We start from the raw sequence: 22984 nt of genomic DNA, 5'->3' as shown, positions 1-22984 counted from the left end.
CCATTATTCTAGCCTTTTGAGATCCATGCTTATACTTGCAGGTCCACTAGCTCCCACTGACTGAAATAGTCTATGGGTAGTATCGCAAGTCTTGCAAATATTCTTGTCTATTTAAGATTGTTATTCAGAATATATCATCTTATCAAGAATGATTATTTGAATAAGTCATTGAGTCCTTGTAGTTACAAGGATTATGTTCAAGTTAATTTAAGACTGAGTCTTAAGACTCTTTTAGACCCATGAACTTATTATGTTCACAAAGAACGCTCCCACTACGACACGACTCTTACAATCTTAGGTACAAACATTGATTTTCTTAGTGCATAAGTTTCTAATGGTATGACTTCTTGGTTAAGATGGAAAATAGATATTCTCATTATCTTGAGAATTATCATGTTTGTTAGGCTTGTAGTTCTCCTCATAATCTTCATCAAAGAATCTAGTATTCGTGTAAACAAACACATATCTTGCCGTGAAGATTATAGAACCTGTACCTTTTCTATCATTTGGGACAACGTTAAAACATACCTCAGTACACAACTCCAATTACTTGGATACCTTTTCCAAAACATGTGTTGAAATAACTCCACACCTTGTGATGTGCTGGACTAGACTTGCCTCTAGTCCACAACTCGCGTGTTGTAGAAGGTACTGATGTTATGGTAGTTTCTTTAAGGTATAACCCATTGTTTCTAACGTATATCCCATCAATGATAAGGTGTTATTGAGTAAAACTGTTCAGTTATCGAACTTGTCTTCGAGAGACTTCGATATCTTCTTATATGACTATCCCATTCTTTAGAAGAATGCTTGGAGTAGTCAACTAGGATTTAACTCCCACTACTGATCTTAACTCATTTGCTCGTCTCCTATGGTGTAAACCATTGAAACTTACTAGTCTTTCTATATTGCATCTCTATAAGTATTCTGAATCCCTTGAACCACCAAAGGATTCTAACTTATAGTGCATCAACCAAACTTACTTGACCTTTAAGCTATTTAACAAACAAGTTGTTAAAATCTTGATAGTCACTTGAGTTAGGCAAAATTAGTTTGAACAATTACTAAGTATTTTCTTGGCCTTATGTTTAAGTACCATAAATACTTTATCATTCATTGTTTAAGAAGTTGAACTGTCGTGTTAAACTCAATCTTTTTGCAATTATATTGTTGATAAACTCGTGGTTTAGCAAGTATTTTGGATGTTTAACGTGAACATTTCAGTGTTTTTGTAGCATACTACTTGAGTTTACATCCATTATCCACTACATAAGTGTTTTGACGAGTTTGTCGAGTGTTTGGAGCTAAAACAGGTGAAAATGACTTGAAAACGAGCTTGAAGGAAGAATCGCCTGACCGGGCGCGCTTTAATGCGCGACTTTCGTATAATAGCCATAACTCTCTCATCCGGACTCCGATGGGGGCGTGCAAGATACTCACGCGAAGCCCTTTCGAAGACAAAGACAATGCTTTTAGAGGATTCCGGGGAAAACGCCCGACCGGGCGTTTTGGTCGTGAACTCCAGAAAGTTCGCCCGACCGGGCGTTTTGGCGACTTAAAATTGCCCGGTCGGGCGATGTGTTCTGCGAGATTGAAATTGCTATTAATTCCCCCCCGGGTATAAAAGGAGACCTAGGTTTTCAACCTCAACACATCATACACGCCCCATAGCAGCTTTTGAAGGTTTGGAGAGTGGAATTGAGAGGAAAGACGTCCCGATCCTCAACAAGATTGAAGACGAAGACGAATTTCCGTTCAATCCACCCTTGGGAGTATTTTCATTGGTTTTCATGTTTTATTCGATGACTATGGTTTATTTTTATGTTTTTGAGTTGAATATGAGTAGCTAAATCATTTGTAGAGTTTTGGTGAGGACTACAATGAACACTTGTGATTAATTCAATAGCTTTTGATAACCTATGCTCTTGTGATTATTTTGCTTCATTCATGTGCCTTTCAATTCAATTGCCTAGCTAACAATTGGATATATTGACCTAGTTTTGAGTAATCGAGAGATACCTAATTAGGATTGATAAAAGAATGAACAACACCTACATAATTTGCATTCGAGAGAAGGAATTCTAGAGTGAGGGCTTGAATCTTTTGTGTATAGGAGTTAATTGTGAAGTATTAGAAGGAGACTTCAATATTAATAGTTAATCAACGGGTTGAGTGCACTCGAGAGGGGGCTTAGCCTAGAATAGTGATTGTCCTACTAATCCTAGAGACTTCAACGGGTAATCAAAGTTGTTGAGTTGTTTACATTGTGGGTATTGTAGTCGGATCCAAAGCTCCATCTCGTTCTCTTATTTGGAACTTTATCTTTTGTCTTTTGTTTTACTTTGTTTATGTTTAATAGTTAAATATCAAAACCAAACATTTGCTTTGTCTAAATAGTAGTTGAAATCGGTTCGTGGTACTTGAGTTTACACAATTTGTCTCTGTGGGATACGATACTCTTGCTTACTTTGTGCTACACTAGCCCCGTACACTTGCGGGAATTTCTTGTGTTAAAATAAGTTGAGTCAAGTTTTTGGCGTCGTTGCCGGGGATAATTTGTGTTAATTTAGCTCAATATCGTGGTGAAGATAGAGATTACTAGTTTAGACTTTGTTGCTTTAATTTTTATTTTATTTTTGAGCTCTCACACTGAGTTTTCTTGTTTCAGGTTGTATGCACACACGCTCTAGGGGTTTACCTTTAGAGCCTATCGATCTTGAGATCGAAGCATCCAACAGAAGGAGAAACGCTTTGAGAAGGCTAAATCAAAGGATCCGAGTCTCTTCTCCCGTCCAAAGACGATCACCTTCACCAGTTCAAGAATCACCGTCACCTACTCCGTCACCAGTTCACTCCCCTATTCAGTTTGAGCCACATTCTCCTATTCTGATGGAGAACATATAGGGGAATGATGTTCCACCACCTCCTCCAACGAATGCTCAGCTTCAACAACAACTCGAAGACCTGCAAAGGCAGTTAAATCAAAGGCAAAACGTGGTACCTGTCCAGAACATGTATGCCTATCATGGGGTGGCAAACCCACCCGTTGGCAACAATGTTAATGCCAACACGTTTGAACTCACAGAGGACTACTTCAGATGGCGGAAAACAATGCTTTTAGAGGCCGACCCACAGAGGATCCTAACAAGCATCTCACTAAATTCATCCAGATCTGCAACACGACGAAGATAAATAGAGTCACAGATGAACAGATCAGATTAAGGGTGTTCCCTTTTTCTCTGGAGGATGATGCCAAGGATTGGCTGGACAGTATGGAGCCCAACTCCATTCACACGTGGGAGGCCATGGTTGAGAAGTTCTTAGAAAAATACTACCCACCGAGTGAGGCATTGAAGAGGCAGTCAGAAATCATTTCGTTTGAGATGACTCTCCAAGAGAGTATCCGAGGAGCTTGGGAAAGATTCAAGGGGCTGATGAAGAGGTGCCCCAATCATGGGCTGAATCCGACGCATCAAGTCCTAGCATTCTATAGGGGGTGTCTGCCTGAAGCAAAGCGCGAACTGAACTTGAGCGCAGGGGGGTCATTGCTAAAGAAGGGAGAAGCAGAGGCCATGGAGGTGATTGAGAGAGTGACCTCTAATGATGAAGGCTGGAACAACGAGAGGAGCAACATACACAGAGTAGCCTCTGCCGCAGAGAGCAGCCATATGGACAGCATGTATAAACAAATGGAGCTCCTCCACAAGAAGATAGATCTCATGGGGATGTGACCGGCTATACAGGAGCAGAAAGAGGGTGTAGAGGATGTTAGCTACATACACCAAGGGGGCAATAGATACTATAACAACTCCCGCCCCAATCAAGGGGGTGGAGGTTACAATCATTTTGGGAACAAGGCGCATCCTAACCTATCATATGGGAACCCCAACAATGCCCTTCAACCACCACAGGGGTTCACAGTTTCTCAAGGAATGATCACTGAGCCGCAGAAGAAAAGTTCAGAGGACCTATTGAATGCATTCATGATTCAGTCACACAAGAACATGGAGCATACCAATCAAAGGCTAGAGAAAGTTGAGAATAATATGCATGGCATGGCAGGACATATGAAGAGCCTGGAGACGCAGATGAGTCAGATTGCCCAAGCCGTGGGACAATTACATCAATCGGGGCAATTCCCAAGCACTACAGTTCCAAATCCAAAAGACTGCAAGGCAATCTACTTAAGGAGTGGGACAAGCTATAAGAGTCCTCCTATGCCCGAGGTGGAAGCTAAAGAAGTGCCCGAAGAGAAAGAAGAAGAGGAGATTGAGGTGAAAGCACCTCTTATGCAGCCCGAGGTTCAACCCGAGGCAATTGTTTCCCCCACGCCGAAAGAGGTTAAAATTCCTTTTCCTCAAGTGGTGCAAAAGAAGAAGTTGGACGAGAAGCTTGTTAAATTCCTTGAAATCTTCAAGAGAGTGCACCTCAATATTCCTCTTATTGAGGCTCTTCAACAAATGCCCGGCTACCTCAAGTTTTTGAAATAGATTGTGTCCAAGAAGAAGAGGTTGGTTGATTATGAAACCGTAAACTTGACCGAGAATTGTAGTAAATCATCCAAGAAAAGATGCCGGCAAAGATGAAAGATCCGGGGAGCTTTAACATTTCTTGTGTGATCGGGAATGATAGGCAAACTAAGGCCTTGTGTGACTTAGGGGCAAGCATAAATCTCATGCCTTTAAGCTTCTTCCGAAAGTTGAAATTTGGTGTCTTGAAGCCAACTACATTTACCCTTCAAATGGCGAATAAATCCGTCAAATACCCGAATGGACTCCTTGAGAATGTATTAGAAAGGGTGAATGATTTTATCTTCCCCATGGATTTTGTTGTTTTGGACATGAAGGAGGATCCAAATGTCCCTCTCATCCTTGGAAGACCATTCCTAGCAACCGGAAAAGCTCTAATTAACGTCACTAAGGGAGAACTCACCCTTAGGCATGGAAACAAGACGGTCATTCTCTCCTTGTTGGACAAGATGAAACGTCATGAAGTGGAAGAGTCCAAGAGAGTGGAAGAGGTGCCCTTAAAAGTTGAAGAGTGCAAGATGATACAAGCGGCACATGTGTGGGCTAGGGATGATGAGGTTGAGAATCCTTTGGAGGAAATATTTATGCCTGAATGGATGTTTGAAGATGAACATGGATTGGGGGGTAAAAAGATGAAGGTTGCCAAAGTGGAAATTGGAATACCTAAAGAAGGTGTTGTTGGGGCCGATGTGAAGCCCACTTGGTGGAAGAAGCGTCTACACAAGCTCTACTTGGCCGCTAAAGCGAAGAAGGGCCCCGATGACATTATCCGAGTGAGATTGGATCATTAAGTGAAAGCTTGAAGACCGTCGGGCAAACGACGTTAAACAGTTGCGCTATGGGGGAGGCAACCCCTAGTAGGTAAATTTTTTATTTTTGTGTGTTTTGGTGTGTTTTTGTTTTGTTCTCGTTTTGGTGTGTTTTTGTGTTTTCTTTGTGTTTCGAGTGGAACAGGGAAATAGGCTTCGATGGGTGAAAAACGACATCAATGCCCGTGGCCAGTGGCGCCTCTTCCTCGGCAGTGAAGGTACATGAGAGATCCACTATCTTTCAAACTTATCCCAGCTCTGCTTGGAATAAGTTTGGGGGGGTGTCTAGTGGATTCCTTCTTCTACCTCTCTCTCTCTTTATTTGATGGTACCGTAATTGATATGATGATTAGTGAAGTTTTCCTTGTGTGTGCTTTGTTAGTTTGTGTTGTTTCTTTTTGTATACTCCCTTGGGTGAAATTGAATGGGAAGTTGGAGACATTTGGAGATGAATTAAGTAGGTTTGTTGGATGAATTGCCTATGATGAGAACTTGCGTAAAATGTTTGTGAAAACTTGTTGATTTAGCTAAGTAACTCGTATTTCCTGCTTGTGATTTGCCTAGAGTGAATTGCTCGTTGCTTTGTCATTTGCCGAAAAATACCATGTGAGAATTGAGCCAATATCTTTTTCCAAAAATGTGTGATTTTTCATCAACTATGTTATATGTTTCTAGAACTTGCTCGCGGTCTTCTTGAGTCTACATAGTGATTATAGGAATAGGAGAGGACGTTAGGCCATCCTTCTTAGCTACTTTTGATATCCAAATTTATGACCTTATTCATAATATTTTTCCCTAGCTAGCCACTTTGAGCCTTTAAAGCCTTTTTCTTTGGAAGCTAAATAAAAGGGAATATCCATACACTCTTGGTGAATTTTAGTTTATATTTTGTGAAAAGAGTTGGAGAGATAAGGTAGAAAGAAAAGTAGCGCGTTTACTTGTGAAAAGTGCATAGACATCTTTGTTTGAATGAAAGAATTGGTTGTGCATAAGAAAAAAAGGGAAATGATGTACAAAAGAAAAGATCTTGAAAAGAAAAAAAAATTAAAGGAATTGGGAAGTGAGAAGAAATCTTGACAAGGTCTAGAATTTACTGAGATTCGAATGGTTGGTGGGGTACTAAGTTTGATGTGGTGAAATTGATCACTCTTGCTATAATTGGGTTTAGTCACTTTTTAGCCAAATATTTTCTCACCTTACCAAAGAGCCTTACATTACAACCTCTAGTAAAGACCTTTCGGATCCTAAATCTGTAGTCACAACACAGTAGAGGAGAGTCTAGACTTCGAGCAAGCTTATGGTAAGCTATACATTTTTGATTGATTTGAGAGGTCCATTTTATACACATACACTTTGAGAATGAGAGAAAGAAGAAATTTTTTTTATCACACTATATACTTCCGGTGAGGGCAAATTGACAAAGTGGAATACGTGCTAGTAGCTTGAAGCAATGTTCATTTTGGTGTACTAGTTTGCGAAGTTATTGATACATGATGATTCTGTTTTCTTTTACTGAGGCAGTGATGACAATCCAACATGCTTACACGAGTTCACATTCTATGTTTTCTACTTTTTATTTGAGGACAAATAAGTGTTTAAGTTTGGGGGAGTTGATAAACTCGTGGTTTAGCAAGTATTTTGGATGTTTAACGTGAACATTTCAGTGTTTTTGTAGCATACTACTTGAGTTTACATCTATTATCCACTACATAAGTGTTTTGACGAGTTTGTCGAGTGTTTTGGAGCTAAAACAGGTGAAAATGACTTGAAAACGAGCTTGAAGGAAGAATCGCCTGACCGGGCGCGCTTCAATGCGCGACTTTCGTATAATAGCCATAACTCTCTCATCCGGACTCCGATGGGGGCGTGCAAGATACTCACGCGAAGCCCTTTCGAAGACGAAGACAATGCTTTTAGAGGATTTCAGAGAAAACGCCCGACCGGGCGATTTTTAAGGGGAAAACGCCCGACCGGGCGTTTTGGTCGTGAACTCCAGAAAGTTCGCCCGACCGGGCGTTTTGGCGACTTAAAATCGCCCGGTCGGGCAATGTGTTCTGCGAGATTGAAATTGGTATTATTTCCGCCCCGGGTATAAAATGAGACCTAGATTTTCGACCTCAACACATCATACACGCCCCATAGCAGCTTTTGAAGGTTTGGAGAGTGGAATTGAGAGGAAAGGTGTCCCGATCCTCAACAAGATTGAAGACGAAGACGAATTTCCGTTCAATCAACTCTTGGGAGTATTTTCATTGGTTTTCATGTTTTATTCGACGACTATGGTTTATTCTTATGTTTTTGAGTTGAATATGAGTAGCTAAATCATTTGTAGAGTGTTGGTGAGGACTACAATGAACACTTGTGATTAATTCAATAGCTTTTGATTACCTATGCTCTTGTGATTATTTTGCTTCATTCTTGTGCCTTTCAATTCAATTGCCTAGCTAACAATTGGATATATTGACCTAGTTTTGAGTAATCGAGAGATACCTAATTAGGATTGATAAAAGAATGAATAACACCTAGATAATTTGCATTCGAGAGAAGGAATTCTAGAGTGAGGGCTTCAATCTTTTGTGTATAGGAGTTAATTGTGAAGTATTAGAAGGAGACTTCAATATTAATAGTTAATCAACGGGTTGAGTGCACTCGAGAGGGGGCTTAGCCTAGAATAGTGATTGTCCTACTAATCCTAGAGACTTCAACGGGTAATCAAAGTTGTTGAGTTGTTTACATTGTGGGTATTGTAGTCGGATCCAAAGCTCCATCTCGTTCTCTTATTTGGAACTTTATCTTTTGTCTTTTGTTTTACTTTGTTTATGTTTAATAGTTAAATATCAAAACCAAACATTTGCTTTGTCTAAATAGTAGTTGAAATCGGTTCGTGGTACTTGAGTTTACACAATTTGTCTCTGTGGGATACGATACTCTTGCTTACTTTGTGCTACACTAGCCCCGTACACTTGCGGGAATTTCTTGTGTTAAAATAAGTTGAGTCAATTGTTTAGATACTATGATGTATAATTTGTTTTTCTATGGTACTATGATAGATATTTTATCCACATTTCTCAATAATGCAAGCATTATAAATGAAATTGAACATCGTAGAATCATAAATGAGTTTAGAAACTGAATATAAATTCATTCTAAACATGGCTGTACCAATAAAACAAAATCTCTAACATCAAAACAAAATAATAAAGTGAGCATAAATAAATAGCTCCCACTGCAACAACTGCCCAACTGGATGTAGATCTCTCCTTTAGAAGTTGCATTGTTATCTAAGCCATTGTCCTTCTATATAAGAGGTCAATCCGACTTACAATGCATCTTCTCTTTGCCTTTTCACCAAATTTTTCTTGCCTTTCTTGCTTTCAGCAGGCATTGATGACAATTCAGCTCTTCCCTCTTTCCATTGCTAGTCTTCTGTTCGATTGAACTAAGACATAGGAAAGATACAACCTTAATGAATTCGTCAAGTATCATGTTATCTTCCTCCAATAGTAATAAAGTGAATATAATGCCAAATGTTTCCAACTTTTCAGTAACAACCTTCATATAATCACTTCCTATTACATTTGGCGATGAACTGAGTGTAGAAACTATTTGAGTAACTGAATCATAAGATTCATCAAAACCTTCTATCTCTTTTGGATGTTCTAATAGAATCTGGACAACGTACTCATTGGATATTCCTTTATCATCGGTATAAACCAAGACATGTCTCACTACTTAAAGAAAGTAGTTTGACCTTCTTCCTCAAAGAACTTATCGAGTACATGCATAAAATGCATTCTCAAACTTTCTTTGTAGAATTTTGTCGAGGAAATGGAGGACATGAATTAGTGAGTACAAACTTTAAGTTTTCAGCAATGAGAATCTTATCCATTTAATATTTCCAGTCTACATAATTTTGGCCTTCGAGTTTGATTTCTTTAAGGTTCGCAGACATTATTAAGAATTTGGCTGAGAAGAAATAAAACTATTTATCACATACTATGCTTGATACATAATTGCAAACAACCACAAAACAATTTATGTATCTCGCAACTGTTAAAACCAAAATAAGTACGCCTCTAGGGAGGTCATACAAATTCGGATTCCAACAATTTCCTAGTCACAATATCGACGAATAGTCCAGACCACTAAGGTGGCATGGCCGCCAAATATTGCCTAAGCTTTTACCATAAATATTAGCATCTAGAAATTTCGTTTCTGTTTTGATACTCCTTCTAGGGAAGGTCGTACGCCACTAACAAAATTCCATAGCTATCTTATAAATATGTTTAAACACATGAACTTGCAATTTCACAGGATTATGGCTCCCACTAGGGTGGGCCATGATAATATTAGAAACATGCTTCTAGTTTAAACAATTTACTATTAAGAAGTCTAATCTTATGAACTTGCTATTTCGTAGGATTATTGCTCCCACTAAGGTGGGTCGCGATAATATTAGAAACTGCTTCATATATAGACCAATTTATGGAGACCATATACAACGCACTGTTGTAATTATCGCTTAGTCATTTTAAACATGGTTTTTGCATAATTATCACATAAGTTGATAAGGCAGATAATCCACTTAAAACATATTAACACCAAATAATTAGATAAGTTCATTTACTTCATGGTAATTAATCACACTGGATAATTATTGAAATTATTTAATAAATCTAGGGAGATTTAATTAAATAATTAATTCTTATCTTATCCAAAATAGGAATATCGAATTTGATAAGATTTTTCTTGGATAATGATTATCCAAATTAATTTAGGATTATCTAGGTAGAGTTGAATCTATCTAAATCCATTTAAGATTATTCTAGATTTTATAAGAATAAAACCAAATCCAGAATTCAAGATAAAACTGACCTTGGATTATCCTTATCTAAATCATACCAGGATATTTCAGGATGAAAACAAATTTCTCCAAATCCATAAGATAAAGATAAAACCCAATCATTCCAAGATTTAAAGAAATCTTAGATTATTTACAATAAGAACCTAGAATATATCATATCTATTAGGATTTTTTCAAGATAAAATTATTTTTATCAAAATCCAATTAGAAAAGGATTATCTTGTATTATCTTTATCCAAATTTATCTAGGATATTTTCTAAATAGAAATAAATCTATTTATATCCATAAAATTAAGATAATCTATAAATAATATTAATTTAATTCAAAAAGAATTTAACTAGATAGAACTAAATCTATCTTAAATCCAAAAGATAATACAATACTGGATTAATAATTATCTAAATCTACTAAGATATATTCTAGATAGATATGAATCTATCAATATCTATAAGATATAGATAAACTTAATTATCTAAATCATATGGATATTTTCTTAATAGAATTAAATCTATAAATATCCACAATATAAAGATAAACATGGATTTTAATATCCAAATCTTCTAAGATATATTCTAAGAGTAGTGATTTAGAGACATAATGTCACTTTGCCATAGCTATATTTTATATAATGACTAATTTACCTTTATGCTATATTAAGTAAATTTATACCATTAGATTGTGATTGTTTCACGTAATATAAAATTCTTAATACACATTAATATAGAGTACTTCTTTGGATATATACATACGACAAGATTGGAATATTAAAAAAAACTTATTTAATATTAATAATTTTAACTTGTTAATAAAATAAATGCATTATCAATTTTTGAAAGCAAAACGTTTTCTTTCATTGAAAGTTTTCTGTCAAAAAATTTAATAGTATTAAATTTAAATTTTATTTAGGAATACCGAATTTATAACATAATTTTCAATAAACAAATATGAAAAAGTTTTAATTCTCATAGAGTTTCTTTTTATAATTTTCTTATTAATCATAATCTATAATATATTATTACAACTTTTCTTCCTGTTAAATTCAAATAAACTTACTAATTCTATCTTTTTGGAATTTTCAAAACTTTTATATTCCTTTTAATTCAGCATTGCTAAAACTTGGTAAATTTTTGCAATTCTTTATATTTTAGTTTATTATTATGAGAAATTGAAATTATGAATGTGCAAAAACACATCATGCATTGGAGTTATAGTCTGATTTATATCGGTTTTGTGATTTAGTCTAAAATGATTGAGTTTGTCTTTTAAATTTGAGTTTAAGATATTGGAGTAATTCGATTTAAGAATGTTAAAAAACCACGGTATGCATTGGAAATCGATTGTAACTTTAAAATTAAATTTTTTTAAAAATTTAAAAAGTAAAAGTTTTAAAATTAATCTTATGATATTCTTAAAATAAGATAGTAAACTTAATTAGTATTAATATGTCATATATCAAATTTTAATTTATTCAATGAAATAGTGAATCTAGCTAAGAATTCTAATATTTTAGGAAAAAAGGAGAAAATATTAATTATATGACTTTAAAATGTTAAATAGATGAGTTAAGAATATGTAATTTTTTGTCAAGGTTTGATGCAACGTTCCAAAACCAAAGGATTTAATTATATTATAATTTTGAAAAGTAATGAATTAAAGAGTTAGGAAGAAAATAGTAAAACAGCTTTAAAATTTTAACAACGTATGGTTATATGATCTGAGTTGTAACATTAAAAAAATTAAGAATTTTAAAGAAATTAAAATTTTTGAATGTAAAAAAATTAATATTATGAAAATTTTAAAATCAAAACCACAAACTCAACTAGTATTAATATATAGAATCAATGGAATTACACTATTTTAAAACTTTAAATATGTGTCTTTAAATAATGAATAAAAATGTGAGATTTCAATCATAAATATAAAGGTTGTATGTAAAGAAAATAATTGAATACGCATAATTAGAGCAATGTCCTTAATTAAGTATATTAATGAACAATTTAATGTTTTTATATGCACAAGGGTAGTACGGTATATGTACAAAACATTTATTTAAATAAAAATATAAAAAAATCTAAAATGACTACTTTAACCTCATTATGTCTTAGACATTATGTCTCCAAAACATTTTTCATATTCTAAATAGATATAAATCCATCAATATCTACAAGATATGGATAAACTTTTATAGACGCGGACATAACCTTCTAGAGTCTTCGTAGAAATCTCTATTCTACCCTTCAACTCCGAGGCTTCCTCCGTCGAGCAATTTTCCGCATAATGTCCACTCTTTCACCTTCTTCCTAGGTCCACGCAACTGTCTCCCTTCTTTGTTGGACCTGGCGAAAATCTTCACACACCTGGCTTAAAACGCGTGTTAGACCCAGAAATTTCACGAATTAAAGCCCTAGACCTATGCATGAAATTAGCCTTATCAGTAATCATTTTATGTTAGAAGTCGGCGATTCAAGCATATCGATTCACAATTCGAAAATTACGGCAACAACATAAAATAATTCAAATCCATGTAATCATTACATGTATATAATGAATACAAATTGAATATTAAGTATACTGATTATAAAAATATAATGAATTATATAAACTAATTCACGTGACTGAATTGGTCAAGCGTCCTCGCTAAAACATGAATTTCGTGATCTTAAAGTTCGAACTTTGTTTACACATTAAAAAACACATCAACAACGAACGCCAACGAAATATGCGATCAAGCAATTCACATAACAGGAAATTAATCCACATAATCAGAGCCAAAAATTGGCTCTGATACCAATTGTTGGGGTTTTGTAGCCCCTTGCACAGCGGAAGTCATGCATTCACAAATAAATCATACATACAGATCTATTTGACCGATTTTGGATTAATTAACTACATGTTAAACAATCAAAAATGCATACTAGAACGCACATAAATCATGTAAAAGGAATTAAAACCTAAAACATGAATTTCCTACGGATTAGAATTACCGATCTGATTCTCTAAAGAATCATCGATTGCTTGTGACTTCTCCACGTGATGTTCTTCGTACTCAACCACGAACCTTCTAATCTGTTTCCCGAACACAGAATCTGACCTTTGGGTGGGCAAAGCTTGTCAGAATCGAAAAGGGCTTGATTAGAAATGAGACAGAACTCTAGTTCTGTGAAGAACTGATTTTTCCGTCTACTCCCACAGGGGAGCACGAAATTATGAGTAAAAAAACCACTTAATATTCTTTCTAATCTCCTTTTATATAGAGTTATTATGGACCAGATTAGGGATCCATGGAGGTTGGACTTGGGCCAAACCTGTTGGACTTTTATTAATTAAATTGAGCCCCAATTTAATACAAGTCCAACAGAATATTATTATCAGCCACTATAGTAAAATAATATTGACTGCCCGTCCAATCCCAAATTACGAGTAATCCAGACTTTACCTCTTTAATTTATTATTTCCCGTGTTTAAGATATAAATATCCATTAATTAATTTAAGCCTGTTATTTGACTTTAATTAATTAATATCTTTTTCCAAGAGTTGTCTAGTTCAAAATCTTTATTTATAATAAAACCTTTTTCGAACACCTCTTGAGGATATTATCAAACTGGACTCACCCAGCACACGATTCATTGCAATAACAATACTAGCACCTCTAGACATTAATCACCACTACCCAAGATATCAGGATTCTTAGATTGCGAAAAATCCGCACCATTTGATAAATCAAAGTAGTGCATAATCAGTATCGTATGCTCAATGTTATGTCAACAATGATTAAGAAATAACAATCACCGAGACCTCGTCTTTCAGTAAATAACAAGAAAGACTTATCTCAACTGTTAGATCCTTCAGTGCTATTACACACCAGTGTCGTTTATTTCCTAAGGTAAGGAAACATGCGGACTGAGACTGCAACCTTTCACGATAGGTAGCCAAAGCGTATCTAGGTTGTGAAATTCTATTTCTCTTCTACAAAGGACCGACTGCGTCACCTTCTGTGAACGTCGTTCACGACCAGTCTACTATGCAGAAGAATTAGACTTATTTGCTTCTTATACATTTAATTGTTTGAGAAACATCTTATAAATGCATAAGCAAACACCAATGCGATAAAATTAATTCTTCTCGCCTTGGGTTAAAAGTGGATTGTGGAGTTTATTGTATACAAGCAATTCTATCCGTGCAACATGCTCGAAATATGCTTTTCAGTATACCAATCCTAACAGTGCCACCATAATGAAAAAGAGCTTCGACCATTTTCTTCTGTCTTCAGCTTTTATCTTCTTAGTTTAGTCAGTTCCAGAGATAGCTTAGATCGAGAAATGTTTAGTTAGAAAGGGCGACCGAAGGGAGCACTACAGAACTCTCGATATTTGTCGGCGCTATCTCAAGTTTCCCGCCGAGGACCTCTCGGTTTTACTTGCTTTATTCTTCGAAGTGTTAGCTTAGTTAAATTCCGCATGCCCGCTGTACTGTTCTGAGCTTTTAGTATAAAATTGAGTTGTTTTGTTCTCGTGTTTACTGTTTTCAAGTTCAGTTTAGCTTTTTAATATTTGACCAAGTGTTTAATCATGTTGAGTGGCAAGGTGTTTCATGTTTTCAGTAGCATGCTTAGTTAGTTGAGTTCTAATTTTCAGCCTGTCGTTTACTTGATCCAGTAGTGATCAGTGACTTGATCCAGTAGATATTTAAATTGTGCCTAGCGTAAACTCAGTAGTTAAGAACTCCCAAAATTAAAGCGTGGCAGCAGCCGAACCCTATTCACTACGCACAGACTCGATACACTCGCTTCTCTGTGGGATCGACCCCGAACTTGCCGCTTTACTGTTAAAGTAGTGCAAAATTGGGAGTTATATAAATTACATTGGCTGCTTCAAGCATGCCCCAACCACAAGCTGGGGGAGTGGGAGATCAACTCGATCTTCTACGGTGGACTGATAGTCGATAGCAAGAATGATCTCAACCTAGCAGCTCAGGGGGATTTCTCAAAGACCCCATTCAGCCAAGCCAAGAACATCCTGGAGAGGCTCATTGAGGCCAAGTGCTCGTATGAGACGTCCTGTGGCCAGTACCGAAGAGGTGCAGTACACGCAGCAGAGGCACGCAGTGATGAAAAATTGGAGGCTCGATTCGAGCAGGTGGAGAAAAAGCTGCTTGAGGCAGTAGAGAAATCCAGAGCACCTCCGCCACCTGCACCCAAAGAGCAGCAGTATGCGCCGCTACCACCGCCGGAAGAGCATCACTATTACTATTGCGAGTTTCCCCCCTGAGGCGGAGCCGCAAGCCCAAGTGAATGCCGTCGGCCACTGGAATGCGAATGGCAACTGGATCCAGGGCAAACAGAGAGACCCTCCATGGAGAGACCATCCTAACTTCAGGTGGACTGATCAGAGTCAGAGCCAACCACCTCAACCCTCGACACAGCAGATGCAACCCTCTATGGTGGCCAGCCCGAAACCAGGAGAGGACAAATAGCGGAGGGATCAGAATGCAGGGAGGACAGGCAGGTTGGTCAAGTGGACCTCAAGGGAAATGGTCCAGTGGAGGGCAGCCAAACTGGTTAAACAGACATAATGAGGGAAATTGAGGGTACAGATAGCAAGGCCCCCAGTCAAGCAACTAGGAAGGCAACCGAACAACCAAATGGTGAGTTATGTTCTGCCACACCAGAGAAGCAACCAACAGCATACCCAGCCGCAGTACCAGCAAGAGCATTATGGGCAATTTGACTACCCGCAGCCCAACCACGGTGGGGGACCACAGAATCAAAAATACAACCGACACCCTAACGATGGCCAATGAGATATGATAGTACCGCACCATCCTAATGATGCAATGCGGGAAATCCAAGAAGCCCAGAGAGAATAGAGGGCTGCACTAGATATGCTGACGAAGCAGTTATCACAGGTCGCCATGTCGCTGGGTGAGCTGAGGGGAAATGAAGGAAAGATTCCAGCCACTGTGCAGCCACCTGGTCGAGAGAACATTAACGAAGTATCCCTGAGATCAGGAAAAGTTTACCAGAGCCCTACTCCACCTATGAAATCTCCAGAATCTATGTCTGAACCGAGCCATGAAGAAGAAGGAGAATCTAGTGAAGCAGCGCAAGCAAAAGGGAGCGAAAAGGGCAAGGCAGCAGTGGGAGGTGAAACCTCAGAGAAAAGTCAGAGAGAGGAAGCTGAGAAAGTTAAGCCATATCCGTACCGAGGAATGGTGACAAGAAAGAGGGACGCCACGATCGACGTGGCGAGTATGTTCAAGGATGTGGAAGTGAAGGTGCCGCTCTTGACAGCGTTAAAATGCCCCCCGATTAGTAAATTCGTCAAAGACTACTTGGCGGGAAAAGTCAACGAGGAAGGGAGACTAATTACAGAAGAGAATGTCTCCGCCGTGATCCACAGAAGCGACCTTCCCTTCAAGAAGACTGATCCTGGATTGTTTACTCTCCCGATCTCAACCGGAGATATTCAAGTGGAGCATGCGATGTGCGATCTCGGGGCATCCATCAATGTGTTTCCATATGCTATCTATGAGAAGTTGGGAGCGGCCAAACTCATCGACACTGACATCATAATCCAGTTAGCCGACAGATCGTGTATTCACCCGGAAGAAATTCTGGAAGACGTGATTGTGTAGGTGAATAACTTTCTATACCCAGCCGAATTTTTCGTAATCAAGATGACGGAGCCAGCAACAAGAGAATCAAGTGGAGTCTTGCTAGGACGACCGTTCCTGTCTACGGCGAGCACCATAATAGATGTCCGTAATGGGACGTTAAGCTTGGACTTCAATGGAGAGCAGTACACGTTCAATATCGATGAAGCCATGAAGAGGCCAGCCGACAACGAGAACATATACTTAGTAGATGTGATGGAGCCCTTAGTTCTGAAATTTTTGGAGGAAGAATTCCTAAAGAGACAGTTCATTGACTCCGCTGTAGATGAAGAGATCGAGAAAGAAGTAGAAGAGTGGTATGAGACCATGAAGGTCGGAGAAATGGATGACCAAGCCATCGCGAAGGTGATAATAGATTTTTGTGAGCACTCACGACCAGCTGGGTCAAGTGGGACAGCTCAAGTATCCAGCGTAGCTAAGCGGCTTCATCAAGGCAAGCACTGGAAAGAGAAGCGGCAGAAAATCCTTTGCCTACTGAAGAGCCAAGGCCCGCGAAAGAATTGAAGCCCCTTCCAGCACATCTTAAGTACGCCTACTTGGGGGAGGGAAGAAATAATGCCCGTTATCATTAACAGCCAGTTGACCTAGGGGCAGGAAGAATCAGAAGGCTATCGGCTGGAAATTGACAGACCTGGTGGGCATAAGCCCAGACTTGTGTATGCACCACATCTGACTGGAAGAAGGAGCCAAACCACACCAAGATCAACAACGGAAACTCAACCCCAACATGAGAGAAGAGATGCTCAAGGAAATTGTTAAGTTGGTGTCAATCGGGATTATCTACTCCATTCCCGACAGTAACTGGGTTAGTCCAGTGCACATGGTGCCCAAGAAAGGAGGGATTCTAGTGGTGAAGAACGAGAAAAACGAATTGATCCCGACAAGACCAGTTACTTGGTGGAGAATGTGCATAGATTACAGGAAGTTGAACCAAGCTACGAAGAAGGATCACTTCCCTCTGCCGTTCATTGATCAAATGTTGGAAAAATTAGCAGGGAAGCAGTATTTCAGTTTCCTGGATGGTTATAGCGGCTACTTCCAGATCGCCGTGAACCCAGATGACCAAGAGAAGACAACATTCACCTGCCCCTTTGGCACTTACGCTTACAGGAGGATGCTGTTTGGCCTCTGTAATGCCCCGGACACTTTCCAGAGATGTATGATGAGCATTTTCTTAACCTGTTGGAAGACTGCATTGAGATTTTCATGGACGACTTTACTGTCTATGGGGACGATTTCGATCAAGGGCTGCATAGCCTGAACAAGGTATTGGACTTGGTTCTGAATTTTGAAAAATGCCATTTTTGGTTACTGAAGCAATAGTCCTGGGCCATGTAGTGTCAAGCAGGGGAATAGAGGTCGACCAAGCAAAGGTAGAGGTCATTGCAAAACTCCCGTACCCCACCAATCAGAAGGACATCAAAGCCTTTTTAGGCCACGCCGGGTTTTTATAGGAGATTTATCAAGGATTTTGCAAAGATAGCCCAGCCTCTAACGAGGCTTCTCCAGAACGATGTGGAGTTTGAGTTCTCTGATGCCTGAAAGGCCACGTTCCAATTTCTGAAGGACCGATTAATAAGCTCTCCAATAATACGTGCCCCCGACTGGAATCACCCCTTTGAGGTGATGTGCGATACCAGTGACTATGTTGTAGGGGCAGTATTGGGTCAAAAGATTGAGGGAAAAAGTTACGTCATTTTGTATGCTTCCAAAACTCTAAATCAAGCACAAAAGAATTATGACGTGACCGAAAAGGAGATGCTATCGGTGGTCTTTGCATTTGAGAAGTTCAGGCCGTACCTGTTGGGGTCCAAAGTGATAGTGTATACAGATCATACGGCCATCAAATACCTTTTGGTGAAAAAGGAATCCAAGCCGCGATTGATCAGATGGGTACTCCTTCTACAGGAGTTTGATTGGGAAGCAGTGGATAAGAAAGGATGTGAGAACAGAGTGGCGGAACACTTGAGCCGAATTCTGCAAGAAGATAACGGTGAAGCTATCCCAGACGCTTTCCCTGAAGAGCATCTCCACCTGATCAAGTCAATTTCTGACCATCAGTGGGTCAACCATGTGGAAGAGGTTGATCAAGCCGAGCAAGGAAGCAAGGGACAACACACGTGGAAAGAACCATGGTTTGCAGACATGGCCAACTACTTAGTGACATACGAGCTGCCTGGAAGTGATAAAGTTACGAGGGCATAGAAGCTAAAGCTTAAAAGAGATTCCTGATACTTCTATTGGGATGATCCTTACCTATGGAAAATGGGGGCAGATCAAGTAATTCGACGGTGTTTACCAGACTGGGAGCAAGAAGACGTGCTGGTCCACTGCCACTCATTGGTTTGTGGTGGTCACTTTGGACCAAAGAAAACAACAAGAAAAGTACTGGACAACGGATTCTACTGGCCTTCCATCCATAGAGATGCTTATGAATTCTGCAAGAGGTGCCCTCGATGCCAGCTTACCGGAGGAATATCTACAAGAGATGAGATGCCTCAAGTCCCCATTATTGTCTGTGAAATATTTGATGTATGGGGAATGGATTTCATGGGACCATTCCCATCTTCTGAAAGAAATCTCTACATCTTAGTGGAGGTGGACTATGTGTCTAAGTGGATCGAGGCAAAGGCAACTAAGACATGTGAGTCCAGAGAAGTGGCGAAGTTCTTGAAGACGAACATCTTTACCCGCTATGGGGTGCCATGGGCTATCATCTCGGACCAAGGAACTCACTTTGTCAACAGAACCATCGAAGCCCTGATGAGAAAATATGGAGTCCACCACCGCTTATCCACACCTTACCACCCTCAGTCCAATGGCCAAGCCGTAGTGTCAAACAGGGAAATCAAGGCAATTCTAGAGAAAACGGTCAATCCCACGAGGAAAGACTGGAGCCGTCATCTGGAGGACGCGCTCTGGGCATACAGGACCGCCTTCAAAAACGCCTATCGGAATGTGCCCATACCGGCTGGTATTTGGGAAAATGTGCCATTTGCCCGTGGGGGTCGAGCATCAAGCTTTTTGGGCTATTAAAGAAATGAATTTGGATGCCAAGGCTGGTGCCACAGAGAGGAGAATGCAACTACAAGAGCTCGAAGAACTCCGCCTTGATGCCTATGATTCTGCCATGTGGTACAAGGAAAAGACGAAGATGTGGCATGACAAGAACCTTCGCAAGAAGGAACTCAAGGTGGGCCAGAGAGTGCTTCTCTTCCAATCCAGACTCAAACTAATGCCAGGGAAACTAAGGTCAAGATGGATTGGTCCTTATACCATTGTCGCCATCAGAGCGAATGGAGCAGTCGAACTCCAGGGGAGCGATCCAGGCTCGCCTACCTTTATGGTGAATGGTCACAGGGTGAAGCCGTACAGAGAAGGAGCGAAGGCATTTGAGGTGGACGACATTCCACTACTCATGCCTATCTCTCGCTAGTGAGAAGGTAAAAGGAGTGATCGGGTACTCATGGGTAGTCTGCTTGATCAAGCAACAAATTCTTAGTATATTGAACTGATCAAGTGACATCTTAGGGGAACTCGGTCTCAAATCCTTTTTAGTTAGTGTAAATAGTTTTTCGTGTGTTAGTTTTTAATTCCTATAAATTAAAAGTCGGAAGAAAAGTAAAAAAAACTGATCAAGTGAAACTATTTGAGTTTCATCTGGAATTAATTGTCACTTGATCAGTGCAATTCGAATTTAATTGGTGGAAGGAACTCACTTTGTCAACAGAACCATCGATGAGAAAATATGGAGTCCACCAACGCTTATCCCAACCTTACCACCCTACAGTCCAAGGCCAAGCCGTAGTGTCAAACAGGGAAACAAGGCAAATTAGAGGAGAAAACGGTCAATCCCACGAGGAAGAATGGAGCTTCATCAGGGGACGCGCTCTGGGCATACTATGACCGCCTTCAAAACGCCTATCGAATGTGCCCTATACCGGCTGTTATTTGTGAAAATGTGCCATTTGCCCTGGGGAGCGAGCATCAAGCTTTTTGGGCTATCTAAAGAATGAATTTGGATGCCCAAGGCTGGTGCCCACAGAGAGGAGAATGCAACTACAAGAGCTCGAAGAAACTCCGCCTTGATGCCTATGATTCTGCATGTGGTACAAGGAAAAGACGAAGATGTGGCATGACAAGAACCTTCGCAAGAAGAGAACTCAAGGTGGGCCAGAGAGTGCTTCTCTTCCAATCCAGACTCAAAACTAATGCCAGGGAGAAACTAAGGTCAAGATGGATTGGTCCTTATACCATTGTCGCCATCAGAGCGAATGGAGCAGTCGAACTCCAGGGGAGCGATCCAGGCTCGCCTACCTTTATGGTGAATGGTCACGGGTGATGAAGCCGTACAGAGAAGGAGCGAAGGCATTTGAGGTGGACGACATTCCCATACTCATGCCTATCTCTCGCCAGTGGAGAGAAGTAAAAGGAGTGATCGGGTACTCATGGGTAGTCTGCTTGATCAAGCAACAAATTCTTAGTATATTGAACTGATCAAGTTACATCCTAGGGGAACTCGGTCAAATCTTTTGTAGTTAGTGTAAATAGTTTTTCGTGTGTTAGTTTTTAATTCCTATAAATTAAAAGTCGGAAGAAAGTAAAGAAACTGATCAAGTGAAACTATTTGAGTTTTCATCTGGAATTAATTGTCCACTTGATCAGTGCAATTCGAATTTAATTGGTGGTGCAATACTTTCATTGATCAGGGCAGGTGATGATAGGACGTGTGCAGCCGTTGAAGAGGTGTCAGACGACGCCAACTGTCATAATAAAAAGACGTCCTGAAGAAAGACAGGAGGCGTATCGGAGAAGCTAAGCCAGCTGACACTCTGAAAAGGCGCGCCTATATGCGAAGAGTCGCAAGGATATGAACAGCCCCAGGGATCTCAACAGTCGGGATCTCGGTATAAAAGGGGGAATCCCTTACTATCATCAATAGAATAAATGCAGAGCACTCAACTCAATTCTTCTTCTTCTTCTTCTTCTTCTTCTTCTTCTTCTTCTTCTTCTTCTTCTTCTTCTTCTTCTTCTTCTTCAGAAGTCAGTATCAGCAGTGGTAACTGGAGATCCTTACCACCAACCACCAGAATTCCATCATCGCCTCCCAGATTCATCGGTCCACTCCAATATGTGGACCCGGCTTGCATAACGCGTCTCGACTCCATACTTAGAAGTTTTCCCACCGGCACTGACCCCGCGGAGGTTTACACCTCCCTTAAAGCTCGCCTAGGAATTTCTCGGTCTAAGGACCCTGCTTCGCCACGACCAGCAGAGGGTACGCCCACTCAAAACACCCTGTCACCACCTAGTGGTGAGGATTTTCTGCCTCTCCCCAGTGATCTCCTACTATGACGAAGGGAGACAGAATGGAACCTCTTTTCGACTCTGGAGGATGACTCTGTCCCGGGAAGGACGCGCCGCCGGACAATAGAGCAACTGCTGGAGGACGCTGCAGTTTTGAGATGACAGGTGGATGAAAAGAGACAAGCGACTCAAGGGGCCGGTGCAGCCGTAGATGCAAGCAAGGCTGTGAAGGACAACCGGGTGAGAGCAAAGGAAGAAAGCAAGAGGAAGGGGGAAGAGAGTGTCCTTCCTCCCCCCAAGAGGAGCCACCCTACCAGTCAATGTGTTTGGTTTACTAACGCTGCCCAGCATGCCCCTCCACGCGAAGGAGATAGGAGAAAAGATACCAAGAAGTAGGAGCTCTGACAGCCTGCGAAATGGAGGCAATAAGGAAGGCCTGCAACATCCCCTGTTCAAACATCTCAAAGGCAGTAGTATCACCCTTAACTCAGTTTATTTGTGTAATTGTTGTTTTCTATTCCGTTCTCACACTTAGTCCTGTGCAATGGACTAAGTGTGAGAAGTTTGTGGAGGTGGTTGTCCGTTTTTGCCTATGTGTTTTGTTTGTTATTTTTCTGTTTTGATTGGCATGTTTGACTGTTGGCACTATTTCACACTTAGCCTAGTGTCTGGTCTAAGTGTGAGAAATTCTCCTTATTTTTCTGTTGTGCCGTTACCTGTACCTAACCATTTTCCCACTGCATTCAGTCCCTCGAGGACGAGTTCATATGCAGTGGGAGGGGGGAGGGTTAGTCCCAGAAA

At 39.8% G+C, this 22984-nt stretch overlaps 2 protein-coding genes across 2 annotated transcripts; both read left to right on the top strand.

Annotated features, from left to right (window-relative positions):
• The first annotated feature begins 3098 nt into the window (after positions 1-3098).
• On the top strand, positions 3099-4490 carry LOC121810614. Its single transcript, XM_042211374.1, has 2 exons — positions 3099-3641; positions 3744-4490. Exons 1-2 carry the CDS (start codon positions 3099-3101, stop codon positions 4488-4490), a joined length of 1290 nt encoding a protein of 429 aa, XP_042067308.1.
• Positions 4491-20888: 16398 nt separating this feature from the next.
• On the top strand, positions 20889-21218 carry LOC121810613. The gene has a single exon (XM_042211373.1). The coding sequence runs from the start codon at positions 20889-20891 to the stop codon at positions 21216-21218; it is 330 nt and encodes a 109-aa protein (XP_042067307.1).
• The last annotated feature ends 1766 nt before the right edge of the window (positions 21219-22984 follow it).

Source organism: Salvia splendens, chromosome 7, assembly GCF_004379255.2.
Source record: "Salvia splendens isolate huo1 chromosome 7, SspV2, whole genome shotgun sequence".
Taxonomy (NCBI): domain Eukaryota; kingdom Viridiplantae; phylum Streptophyta; class Magnoliopsida; order Lamiales; family Lamiaceae; genus Salvia; species Salvia splendens.
Note: the sequence above shows the minus strand (reverse complement) of the source record. Positions and strands in the feature narration are given on the sequence as shown.